The 12,790-nt window shown below is 39.2% G+C and overlaps 1 protein-coding gene across 3 annotated transcripts; it reads left to right on the plus strand.

The window, feature by feature from the left end:
• Nucleotides 1-125: 125 nt before the first annotated feature.
• Nucleotides 126-12,706, plus strand: tmem128 (transmembrane protein 128). Of its 3 annotated transcripts, none has more exons than XM_039796497.1 (5): nucleotides 126-341; nucleotides 3,240-3,372; nucleotides 3,655-3,816; nucleotides 10,455-10,563; nucleotides 12,106-12,706. In XM_039796497.1, exons 1-4 carry the CDS (start codon nucleotides 254-256, stop codon nucleotides 10,552-10,554), a joined length of 483 nt encoding a protein of 160 aa, XP_039652431.1. In that variant the 5' UTR covers nucleotides 126-253; the 3' UTR covers nucleotides 10,555-10,563; nucleotides 12,106-12,706. The 3 variants fall into 3 exon arrangements, with proteins under 3 accessions (XP_039652431.1, XP_039652432.1, XP_039652430.1); XM_039796496.1 differs by lacking the exon at nucleotides 126-341 and adding an exon at nucleotides 1,896-2,112; XM_039796498.1 differs by lacking the exons at nucleotides 126-341; nucleotides 10,455-10,563 and adding an exon at nucleotides 1,893-2,112.
• The last annotated feature ends 84 nt before the right edge of the window (nucleotides 12,707-12,790 follow it).

Raw genomic sequence — 12,790 nt, forward strand, 5'->3', positions numbered from 1 at the left:
ATTTAGTAGTTTTACAGGTTGCAGTGGCCTAGTCAGCATGAGGAAGATGTCTTCGCATTACCTTACACCGTGTCAGTGATGTTTTAATGTATGAAATGACAATCGTGGTAGACGGCTGCTCTGTTCCACATTCCAAGCCCACACTAAGGCTGGGAAACGGCATCTTATCTGTGGGATTGGATGTTGGAGTGGGGGAAGGGAAACAGGAGAGGTGCACCTGAGGTGAATTTGACTCTCACACGGGACGAAGCTAATGCACATTCCTCGGCACCCCGAACGAGGTTCACTTGGCCAGGGACACAGAAGCTCCATAGAAGCAAGACGCTTGGTGTCAGCCTCAGGTGAAGTTTTAATGCTGTCTGATTTTCCACCGCTAGAATGAGCAGCCCCTTTACCCTGTACACACACACACACACACACACACACACACACACACACACACACACACACACACACACACACACACACACACACACACACACACACACACACACACACACACACACACACACACACACACACACACACACACACACACAGGAGGAGCTGCAGGAGGAAATCTGCCCAGCTTTATGAAGCCCTGCTAATCCCAGCAGGTTTAACACTGATGCTCATTCATCACACTGCTTACCTGTAATTGTATATTGCATACTTTGGGAATTAGTCAAGCTCTTACTCAAGTTTGCTAGTATTAAAAAAAAAAAAAAAAAGAAGAAAAAAAAAAAAAAAGAAGTGTTTTCTGGTCTACACTGGGACTCAATATTGCTTAAATCTTTTGTTTTAATCCAGACTCAGGGATACTTTAGGAAAAAAACTAAACTATGCCTGTCTTTACTGTTGCACAGAAATCTGAGATTGTTTTATTTCTGCCATTTGATATTGCAGGATTAACTGTGTGGCCATATCTTTTGTATGGGGCAGTTTCATCCCTGAACTTTGGTCTCAATTGCTGTCAGCGATCTGAACAATGTACATTTTTTACCTTGGGTACTGAAGTGAGAGTGTCACTTCTGAAAGAAGAAATAAGTTTGAGTTTAACATTATACCTTTTTAGTGATTTGAGATTTATTGCAGTACTGCATTAAACTGCATTAGTTGGATGTCCCTAATAAATTGGCATTGGGATGCAGATTGTGACTGAATAAGTGGTTGCAGCAAGTATTCACCTTTATTCACTGCACGTGCCTCTCCATGCCAGGTTGAACGTAATCAGCAGTGTCAGATTCTTGCCCGCGCTATGTAAAATTATACATTCAAGATAAATGTTGGAATACAGCCAGCTGTGTTGTATGAGGAGGAATGGGAGCAAATGCCCTGTCAGACTTTTTCATTCAAAAATCTTTAGTTACCCCTTGAGGGTATGTTTTATTTCCATCCCGGTGGTCCAGTTTGTTTGATGCTTCTTGTGTCAAGATGGTCTTTGTGGAGGATGTACAAAATGTATCTCAAGTGATTGCAACAAACGTTTTTTGTACTAGAGTACAGATAATGAATGAACAAAATGAACAATAATATTCAAAGGTTTAATTTGGCAATCACTGTTTGTATACTCTAAATGTTATGATTACAGTGTAATGCTTTACAAGTTCCAAGCATGTTTTCTATTCTCAAGGTACCTTAGATTATGTAAGTTTATTTATTTGCACAAGGGGGAAAAAAAGAATGCATTAAAGGATTAATTAAAAAGTAAAGGATAATAATGCTTCAAATGCACCAGAAGTAAAGCCTTTTAAAGCCGTAATGTACTCGGGTTACTTAAGTTTACTTCTTATAAATGTCTGAGGTAAATTATTAGTTTGTGATGCGTATTTATCGACTTTATGTGTGTTATTTCCTATGGTTAGTTCCAGTAAAACAAAACTACAGCTGTCGCTTTCGAGTGCGTCATAAAAAGCGACTCTGTCTAACAGGAAGTACCTTCTGATCACTTGTGTTATCCAAAGGTGTTATCCTTCTTATATACTGTCTATGGTGTTAGCCTTAGAGCTGTGTAACTTAAATTTAGCATCAACATGCTTAACGACAGTGAGTTAGCAACATTGCGGAATAGATTTAAGAGAGATGCGGAGTTTCTTATGCAGACAACGACAAATGGTGACGAAGATGAAAAAAGTAAGCTTCAGAACCGTTAGCCAACTTTAACTAGCTAGTTTTCTGACAGAGCTAATGTTAACCGTTAATAACTGAAGGAAACGCTAACGTTATTAATACAGTGGTAACGGTATATAAATCCTGTTCGGGCACTAACACCCGGTGTCAAATAACCACATCTTGCTGGCTAACCTGAGCTAACATTGTTGTGAGAAAAGGAGCTACATTTTATGGTTAAATTTGCTGAATGGCCAGTTTGTATTACACTAGCTAGATAGTTAAACAGCTCGGAATTTCTTTTCACAAAACTAACGTAATAGCAGAAAGATATATGTTATTTGGGATTGCATCATTTTCAGTCTAAGGGAGGTTTTATGGTGGACAATTGTCCAACTTTGAGGCCGTCACTGGCAGAAATCCAGCAATTCTTGATTGTTTTGACTGTGAGCAAACGCTGTTCCAGCTCAGCAACATAATACAGGGAAACTACTCCTACACTGTCCTCAATCTAAGGGTCATCTCTTCGCCAGTGTAATCTAATAACTGTAATATAAGTAACCGATAAAAAATTTGTACAAAACATTTGTACTTTTTTATTCATAGCTGCTTTTATTGCAATTTACATACCTTTCTGTTGTAAGCCAACTACTTGTTTAGGGCATGGAGTTCATTGTGAACCCTGCCCAGAGTAGACCAGCATGCTGAAGCACTTCAGCAGCCAACAGGCTCTGATATGTTTAATCAACCAGTAAATTATAGAGATTAATACCTCTATGAGAAGTAAGATTATCTCAAAGAAAGCTATCCGTTTCCCCATTAAAGCTCCTCAACCCTGAAAGTTTGGGATTTAGCACATTCTGTTAAGGCAAGACACATCTTATATTTGCAAAATTCTATACCATACTGTAACCCTTTCAGTAGGCTATATCTTAGTATTTCATTTTCTTTGTCATTTGGTGTTCCCATTTCTACTTGATGGTGAAATGCTTTAAGACTGTAGCCAAACCTTTTGTGGGCATGTGAATTGTTAAGTAATAATTAACTGTAATTTGCTATGAATCAATATGTTATAATCTGTACTTTGATCTTTACTTTTCTAAAGTAAAGCTTCCTTTTAAATAGACTTTTTTTGAAACTTTACTTTTCAGGTCAGGAGGAAAAAGATGCTAAACCTCTCCCTCGCATTAACAGACACTCCATTTTCTGGATCGTGTCATCTATGGGCGTGACGTACTATGTGGATTTTCTCCGCAACATAATTGAGAACAATGATATCAAAAGGTCAGTCACGAAGAACACACAATAAGAAACATAATACTAAACTTGGCCTTGGTGTCTGAAAGCATTTATTGTCATGAAAGGTTATTGTTTAAGGAAAACATAAAAAAAATCTTTTCAGTGAAATCACTGGTATATGATACCAATGAACCGCAGTTACTGATACCACTGGGAAGCCTTTTGTGGTGTTGTAAACAATACTGTCTTTTGTATATAAATAGCTTTAATAACATAACCTATTTCCTTCAGGTATTAAAAAAAGTCCCTCCTTTTAACTTTTTCTAGTTGGTGGTTCAATGTGGGTCTGATACTCCTTGGGATCTGCCTGTCTCTGGCCATGTTTTGCATTGTGTACCTGGAGTGGTTCAAAGGCATCCAGCACTACGAGCAAGAGTACCCTGCCATTCCTCCCATCACCACTGCAGCCTTTATTGCTGCATCTTGCAGGTAAAACGGCAACAGATACAATATAGGACATTCTTTCAGACACCCTGTACGTGCCTCTCCTGTTTAAATGAGCAATTTCTAATGATTTGGGCACATAATGAGAGGTGAAACAATATTAGCTCATTGAACGTATAGGTTGTCCAAATAGTAACGCATAATAGTAACCGAAATGACCATAGATAATAATAATCTTCAATTAATTGACCTAATTAAATGAAATTTACCTAGCTCAAACCATAAAAAACAGGCTCAGAGCAAAAGTACACCAAAGTATGTGGGCAGCCAAAGATTTTAGTGTATTTCTGGATTGTTGACAAATGTGCTATAAGACCAATACTCTCTGCTCATTCATGCTGGACAGGTAGCTGATATGTTGATTCTGTTGTTTTGGTAATACTAGAAACCCATTAGAACATTGTTAAAGCCCTATTCGCATGGGACTAGTACTACCTGGGGACCTCTAGTAATTTGTAATAATTATGGAGGTTGTCTGTGACCTTACAGTGTGTCTCAAACTGCGCACTTCGACTAACAGGAAGTACACTTTGTACACTACGTACTGGCTTGCATAGTGCGTAAATTTGGACAGGGGAGTGTTGTCTCAAATCGCGCACAGCCGTTATGCCCTTACTGGAAATGACAATCGCAACATTTCATCCCTTCTTTTTTTTGTGAAATTGTGAATTTCACGCGGGCAGAGCATTCCCGCCACCTATCGTTTTACGGGAGAAATACATTCCTGCTTCGTTCTTGATATTTCATTAAAGATGAATATGATTTTGATTGTTGCTTGCGTTCGCCCCGTTTCACGTGAGGAGAAGAAGATTGCGACAACGCTGTCGTGTCGTCCGCCTCCTATTAGATGAAAACGTACCAGTATGTTGATATTCTTTTTTTGTTGTTGCTCCCTGTTTAATTTTTTTAATTATGTATATTTTATGTTTCTGCTTAAAAAGTGGGTAATGTATAACTGTTCATTTGCGTACTTGTAATGCTCAATGGTTTTATGAGAAAAATCTTGCGGCCCCTAGACTGTTGCTGTGAAGCATTACCCTTACAATTTACCTAATAGACAAACCATCTAACTTATAATTTTCTGTTTCTAGCTACAATGAGCATTTTATTAAGGCTCACAACATCATATGTACACCCTTTAGATACATTTACGCACCACTGTGTAATAGTAAATTCCTGTAACGTTACTCCTGCCAAGTGGAATATTATACTTATTAAATAAGCTATTTTAAGTCACAATTTTCTGTGTTCTAAATGGTCTTCATACAGTGAGAATACAAGCGTGAATTGACGTTTAAATAGAACACATTCTTCTATTAATTATGCTTGCTACAGTCATGCGAAGTGCAATGCAAAAGATAACACAACATGAAATACATTTAATAGAATTTTATTTTAAAAGACGGTCCTGTGCTTATAGCTCTACAGGCTCCAAACACCAGGCGGTACTGCCAGCTGAACGATACAGTGCTGGTGCTGTAGTTTGATGGGGAAAGTGACATAAGGGTAGACTTTCAGACTCTCCAGGGAATCCTTCTGATGGCCATCCTCACCCCTGAATGAGGGAGCTTGTGTCCTCGTCTGTCCCTAACAAGATGGCTTATGTACTGTACATCAGATCGAGGCAGAAACGGCACTGTTGAAACATTATAACATTACTGTTAACGTTACTGGTAGACAATTATCAGCTGATCACTGTTACCGAGCCAACGTTCCCAGCTGAATATTCACAACTTGTTAAGATCACACATCTAACACTAAAATCTTCTACAGTGAGGACGACAATTTAACACAATAAACAACACCAAACGTATGCCACAACACATGTAACGCTAAGTTAAAACTTATTTGCCAGTGGTTAAACTGTGCTGCTGTTAGCTAAGGTTAGCTTGCTTGCATGTTACAGTATTGTACCAATATACGTTATAATTTGCGGTACCAAAATCATGACGGGATTACGTTGCAGGACTCGTCATCGTGTCCTCCTTTTGGTGGCCCCTCCCCACCCACAGTTCTTGGGTAACCAAGATGGCGACCGTTGGAGGAAAGTGTTCGTCGTTCCACACTCAACATTTTGACCGTTATGAGTGCACCATCTGGGTACTTCTAGTGCACTGCATTTGGCCACACTTCCGACAGCGTGAACGCACTGTGTACTCAAAATAGCTAGTTTAAGTACAGAAGTGCACGATTTGAGACCCAGCACAGCTGCACTCTCATTGGCTAGTCCACACAACATTCCAGGGTAGGAGAAAAACTTTGTCAATATACAGTAGACTACTGTGACTTTAATCCCGCGTGGACCTGCCATGTCAGTAATTTGTCAAGTAAAAAATGACCTACCATATTTCACCAAACACAGACATTGTGTGATAATACTAGTCCCATGTAAATTGCCATCTCTGTGATTTTGGGGTCATATTGGCTGCATTGCCAATTATAAATGAAAGTTTTGACAGAGCCTTGACATCATATCTGTGAGATAGATGTCAGTAGATTAAAGTAAAATACAGACTTCACATCCTGTGCGAATGCGCTGCACAAACACAGATGGGGGGGACAATTTCTAAATCCCATGAGGTCGACTGGTAATACTAGTCGTGTGCAAATAAGTCTTTTGTTGGAGACTGTACAGATTGTGCTCACTCTTCTCCTATACAATATTGAACACACCTGTGGGTGTGCACGGACTTTAATATTTTAAACCCGCTTAAGAAATACATAATAACCTTTACTTATCCCATGTAATTGTCCCGCACGAAACAAAGACGTGGGGGGTTATTCCTAAATCACGTGAGTTTCTGGTAATGCTAGTCCCGTGTGAATAGGACTTTGTTTGGAACTATTTTGGAATATTTGTGGACATGTACAATCAACAAGGCACTCCTATTTATAGAAACTTGGATATTATTTACACTTGTGCATATCCATCCACCATTTCTCTGTATATCAGTGAAGATCAGGCCAGTAAGTGGGGATTTATATTTGCTCTTAATATGTTAGATTCATGATTTTTTTTAAAGTTTTAATTAACATTAATTTGGAGGCCCCCCTGCATTGACTCTGAGGATCCCCTAGTAGTCTAGTCATTTTATGAAAAAAGGTAGGACAAATTGCAACAGAAGCAAACTCAGCTGATTTTGTATATTCTATGTCCTGAGTCCTATTCTTACCATATGCCTATTCATTATTTTTCTCACGTAAATACGGTACAAATATTAACCTTTAGATATCACCATGAAAATTACTGAGTTGAAAAAAATGTATTAAAAGTTTTTTTTAAATTGTTTGTTGACAGGGGCAAACGGTGCATAATCTAATTACTCTTTAATGTGTTGTATGTAAAGCACTTTGAATTGCCCTGTTGCTGAAATGTGCTATACAAATAAAGGTGCCTTGCCTTGCCTAGGTATGTGCTAATTTGTGTGAATACCACAACAGATCTTAACATTGGGTAAACAGTGCCTTGCGAAAGTATTCGGCCCCCTTGAACGTTTCGACCTTTTGCCACATTTCAGGCCTCAAACATAAAGATATAAAACTGTAATTTTTTGTGAAGAATCAACAACAAGTGGGTCCCAATTATGAAGTGGAACGAAATTCATTGGCTATTTCAAACTTTTTTAACAAATAAAAAACTGAAAAAGTGGGCGTGCAAAATTATTCAGCCCCTTTACTTTCAGTGCAGCAAACTCTCTCCAGAAGTTCAGTGAGGATCTCTGAATGATCCAATGTTGACCTAAATGACTAATGATGATAAATAGAATCCAGCTGTGTGTAATCAAGTCTCCGTATAAATGCACCTGCTCTGTGATAGTCTCAGAGGTCCGTGTAAAGCGCAGAGAGCATCATGAAGAACAAGGAACACACCAGGCAGGTCCGAGATACTGTTGTGGAGAAGTTTAAAGCCGGATTTGGATACAAAAAGATTTCCCAAGCTTTAAACATCCCAAGGAGCACTGTGCAAGCGATAATATTGAAATGGAAGGAGTATCAGACCACTACAAATCTACGAAGACCCGGCCGTCCCTCTAAACTTTCAGCTCATACAATGAGAAGACTGATCAGAGATGCAGCCAAGAGGCCCATGATCACTCTGGATGAACTGCAGAGATCTACAGCTGAGGTGGGAGACTCTGTCCATAGGACAACAATCAGTCGTTTACTGCACAAATCTGGCCTTTATGGAAGAGTGGCAAGAAGAAAGCCATTTCTTAAAGATATCCATAAAAAGTGTCGTTTAAAGTTTGCGCCAAAGCCACCTGGGAGACACACCAAACATGTGGAAGAAGGTGCTGTGGTCAGATGAAACCAAAATCGAACTTTTTGGCAACAATGCAAAACGTTATGTTTGGCGTAAAAGCAACACAGCTCATCACCCTGAACACACCATCCCCACTGTCAAACATGGTGGTGGCGAGCATCATGGTTTGGGCCTGCTTTTCTTCAGCAGGGACAGGGAAGATGGTTAAAATTGATGGGAAGATGGATGGAGCCAAATACAGGACCATTCTGGAAGAAAACCTGATGGAGTCTGCAAAAGATCTGAGACTGGGACGGAGATTTGTCTTCCAACAAGACAATGATCCAAAACATAAAGCAAAATCTACAATGGAATGGTTCACAAATAAACATATCCAGGTGTTAGAATGGCCAAGTCAAAGTCCAGACCTGAATCCAATCGAGAATCTGTGGAAAGAACGGAAAACTGCTGTTCACAAACGCTCTCCATCCAACCTCACTGAGCTCGAGCTGTTTTGCAAGGAGGAATGGGCAAAAATGTCAGTCTCTCAATGTGCAAAACTGATAGAGACATACCCCAAGCGACTTACAGCTGTAATCGCAGCAAAAGGTGGCGCTACAAAGTATTAACTTAAGGGGGCTGAATAATTTTGCACGCCCAATATTTCAGTTTTTTATTTGTTTAAAAGGTTTGAAATATCCAATAAATTTCGTTCCACTTCATGATTGTGTCCCACTTGTTGTTGATTCTTCACAAAAAATTACAGTTTTATATCTTTATGTTTGAGGCCTGAAATGTGGCAAAAGGTCGAAACGTTCAAGGGGGCCGAATACTTTCGCAAGGCACTGTAGCCAGCTGAAAATGTATTGTTGAATCTTGTTGACATATAACAGTAAAAAACTTAATGTTAAGGTCTGAATGAAACCCATTTAGGCTACTAGGATCGCGGACGAGCCCTCAACTTTGGGGTGGCAGTAGCTCAGTCAGTAGGGAGATGGGTTGGGAACCGGAGGGTTGCTGGTTCAAGTCCCCATACTTTGGAGAGGGGCCAGTGGGCACTGTCAAGGTGCTCCCTCACTCTGACATCTCTCCATTAGTGCATGTATAGGTGCTGAGCATGTGTGTGTAATTCAGGCCTGTGTGTAATAAGAACAGAGTGAAAACATTGTAATTTCCCCTTGCGGGATTAATAAAAAATTAATTAATTACCCATCTACCCAGAATCTCATCTTCATTCTCGTCACAGGCCATCTGCATTGAATTTGTGCAGCTCACCATAATAGTCGTACACACATCCAGGTGTTCCCAATAAATTGTAGTTGATCACCAGGTATGTTTTTATTAATGTAGATTGAATAATCCATGTAGGAGACACAAAAGGAAATCTTTCTTACCTGAGTGTACCTTAGTGACAGTTGATTGACAGTTGAGCGGACCTTGAATGAATGACTGAATCTCTGCCCCTAATGGTGACATTTGTTTGCCTCTGTAGTCTTTTACTGTAAGATGTCAACAAGATTCTACAATACATTTTCACCTGGCTATATCCAACGTTTAGATATGTTGTGGTATTTATACAAATTAGCGCATACATTATTATGCACCGTTTGCTCATGTTACCAAAATTAAAAAAAAAACTACTTTTTTGTTTGTCTTAATGTAAGTAATCAACTCAGTAATTTTCATGGTGATATTTAAAGGTTAAAATGTTTAGCATATTCACAAGAGAAAAAGAATGAATAGGTGTACGAATAGGCTATATTTGGGTCTTTTTCGAAGACCCAAATATAGTTTTTTTTTTTTTTCCCTTACTCAGGACATACTGAGGATACAAAATCAGTTGAGTTGGCTTCTGTTGCAATTTGCCTAGGTTGACCCCCATTTTTGCTTAAAAAGACTGTAGGGGTCCCGGACCCCCTGTTGAAGATCCCTGCATTAATGTGTAATGCCGGTTATTTGATCTCTGACATCTCAAGTTTCAACAGTTACCTGAATTGAGTGGGCTCTTAGCTTCCTTTGTCCTGTGATTAGCTAATCCACCTTGTTTAAATAATGATTCAATGTTCATATGAATTTGTGTCGCTTATATGGTTGGTTGGAGCCACTGATTAAATCATAAATGGGAAGCTGTCGAATGCAAAACTTTGGACGTTGCCTTAGGGAGAGCGCCAAGCGTGAACTTGTTTTGAGTGGAGTACGCTTGTTTTTGTCAAACTTCACTATCTATTCACAGGCATTGTATAGCCTCCCACATTCTTTCTCTGCAGCAGCTGTCATGTGTAGGAGACACCTGTGTACAATGAATATTTATGATTTATCAATAATGACATACTAATTCAAATTGTGCATATTTACAAGTGTAATTGTACTTTCCTTGCAGCTTAAACATGGCCCTTTGGCCAGTGTGGTCCTTCTTCACTCCACTCATCCTCTTCACACAGTTCATGGGTGTGGTTATGTTCATCTCTTTGCTTGGATGAATGTGATGGGTGAGGATATAATTATATATATTTTTTTAAAGCTCTGTCATTTTGAGTTTCCCAAGGTCTTTTTTTATTGAATCAATGACATTGTATTTGGCCTTTAAATTGTAAAAAAAATTTGTGGAGTAAAATCTTGTGTCATTGAACATAACCTATTTAATACCAAAGTTTTATACTTGAAAAATTTGGGCTTTACGTCATCTTGTCAAACACATTGTTGAGTTTTCTTTGTATAGTTTTCCTCCTTACTTACATCTATTTCTTAACCCTTGTGTTGACTTCGGGTCAAATTCAATTTTTTTTTTATATCAGAAATAAGCGCTGAAAATGTGTAAAGAAAAATTTTACTATTTAAAACGTTGGAAAAGGCAAAAACAAACTGTGAAAAAAAAGGTGTCGAAAAATTGATGGGAAGACAACACAAGGGTTAAACAATGCACACACACACCCCAGACTGATTTCATGAAATGGCGTATGCATGACCCGCCAATTCGTATGCCATTATTGCCGTGTTATAAAGACGCATACTCGCTATTTAGCGTGTTTATCAACGCCGTTTGGCCTCCATTGACTTACATTACCTTGTGATTGCGTGTGAATTTACGCCGTAGCGAGTAGTATGAAAGGGCGAAAATCTGTGTACGGAGGTTGGTCGGGGTGGTGGATGGGTAAAACACAGGACTTTCCCCCCAGGCTACCGGGGATCGTGTCACGTTTCCTAAACTCAACTGTCGCTTTCTTCTTTTCCTAAACCCAACCCCTGTTCTAGCTCAAAATGCGTACAAATAACACGCCACTTGGCTTAAGGAAGTGGGCGTGTAGGTTTGGCAAGTCATGATGCCATGTCACACACACACACACACACACACACACACACACACACACACACACACACACACACACACACACACACACACACACACACACACACACACACACACACACACACACACACACCTACCTACCTACCTACCTACCTACCTCCTGGTGTTTAGGTAGAAGCCTGCTTCATCACATACATGAAGGTATGCTGTGTTAACTGCATATAATAAAGGTTTCCAGAAAGAATATACTATTACAATTCATAAAATGTAAAAATGCAATTCATGCTGTACACAAAAATAACCTGTAACACACTTACTTGGACATATTGTTGTCCCGGTTCCTTGATCCAGACTTTGAAAGGGAATTTGTGCATGGTTTTTGTGCTTACTCTGTATATGAAAACATTTCATTGTCTGCAATAGTAACCTGTCTTACCTGATTTTCTCGAAAGTTCTATTGCATTGTTGACCACTACCATATTGATAATTGCTCGCTATGGACTCCTTCAAAGAGGCGGCTTGTCCCGCCTCCTGCAGATCTTCTCACCACTTTGTAGAAAACCGAAAGATGACATGAGATTTTTTTGTAGAGTGTGACGGGACTTGTTGCATTACACACTTTAACGTCATCATGGTGAAAGTGTTCTGTCTTCCTATCTGCCTCGTTACTCATGCTCCTCTGACCCTGCCATTCTCTCCCCTCTCTGTCTCTCACACCTTCCAGACTTACACCTGCAGCACATTGATCTAGACCCTTCTACGGAAACAACACGGCTATTGTCTGTCTGTATTGATGCTTTTGGTGGGGGCAGGTCAGCATTGTAGGATCACTGCGGCGTCTGTGTGAACTGAGCGTTTAACCATCTCCGTTTATGATGCGTCACTGTTGTGTTTTCCTTAAGAAACTATCACGTCTGTGTCAGGATATGTGATGCATTGTGTTTGAGTATTTGGCAAACAGCACTTAGGAGTGAAATGGATATTTTGAGAATAGCAGCCCTTTTTCACAGCAGACATTTTGGCTTGTTGTAGTAGGAAAAGATGTTGCTTAATAACAGAGGTTACTGATAACGTTAACGATGGCTCTGTTCTGTTTAACTGTGTTTGAATGAGCACCGATGCTTTTCCTGAAACTGGCCTTTTGTATTCATACGTAGAAAAATGTGTGTAAGTAATTCATAACTAAATGGTTGAGGAAACCAACAAACACTTAAAATTGTTTTTATATGTTCAGAAGCAGTTTGTGGTGAAGAATGCAAAGACTTCTGCTCATATTCTGTAAAAATTTTGTTTTTTTCTTCTTTAATAAACTTTGATTACTAATTTCCTACTTACAAAAAAAATGTTGTCATTGCTTGATAAAGTATATAACCTTGAACAAATAATTAAAAAACTATGAGATAGGTATG

The sequence above is a fragment of the Perca fluviatilis genome, chromosome 4 (genome assembly GCF_010015445.1).
Source record: "Perca fluviatilis chromosome 4, GENO_Pfluv_1.0, whole genome shotgun sequence".
Lineage (NCBI taxonomy): Eukaryota > Metazoa > Chordata > Actinopteri > Perciformes > Percidae > Perca > Perca fluviatilis.

Excerpts from the sequence above, each read along its gene's own strand:
- tmem128 (XM_039796496.1), top strand. The coding sequence starts at position 2,013 with ATGCTTAACGACAGTGAGTTAGCAACATTGCGGAATAGATTTAAGAGA. Across the intron at positions 3,373-3,654 it reads GAGAACAATGATATCAAAAG|TTGGTGGTTCAATGTGGGTC; the intron begins GTCAGTCACGAA and ends AACTTTTTCTAG. Across the intron at positions 3,817-10,454 it reads TTTATTGCTGCATCTTGCAG|CTTAAACATGGCCCTTTGGC; the intron begins GTAAAACGGCAA and ends CTTTCCTTGCAG.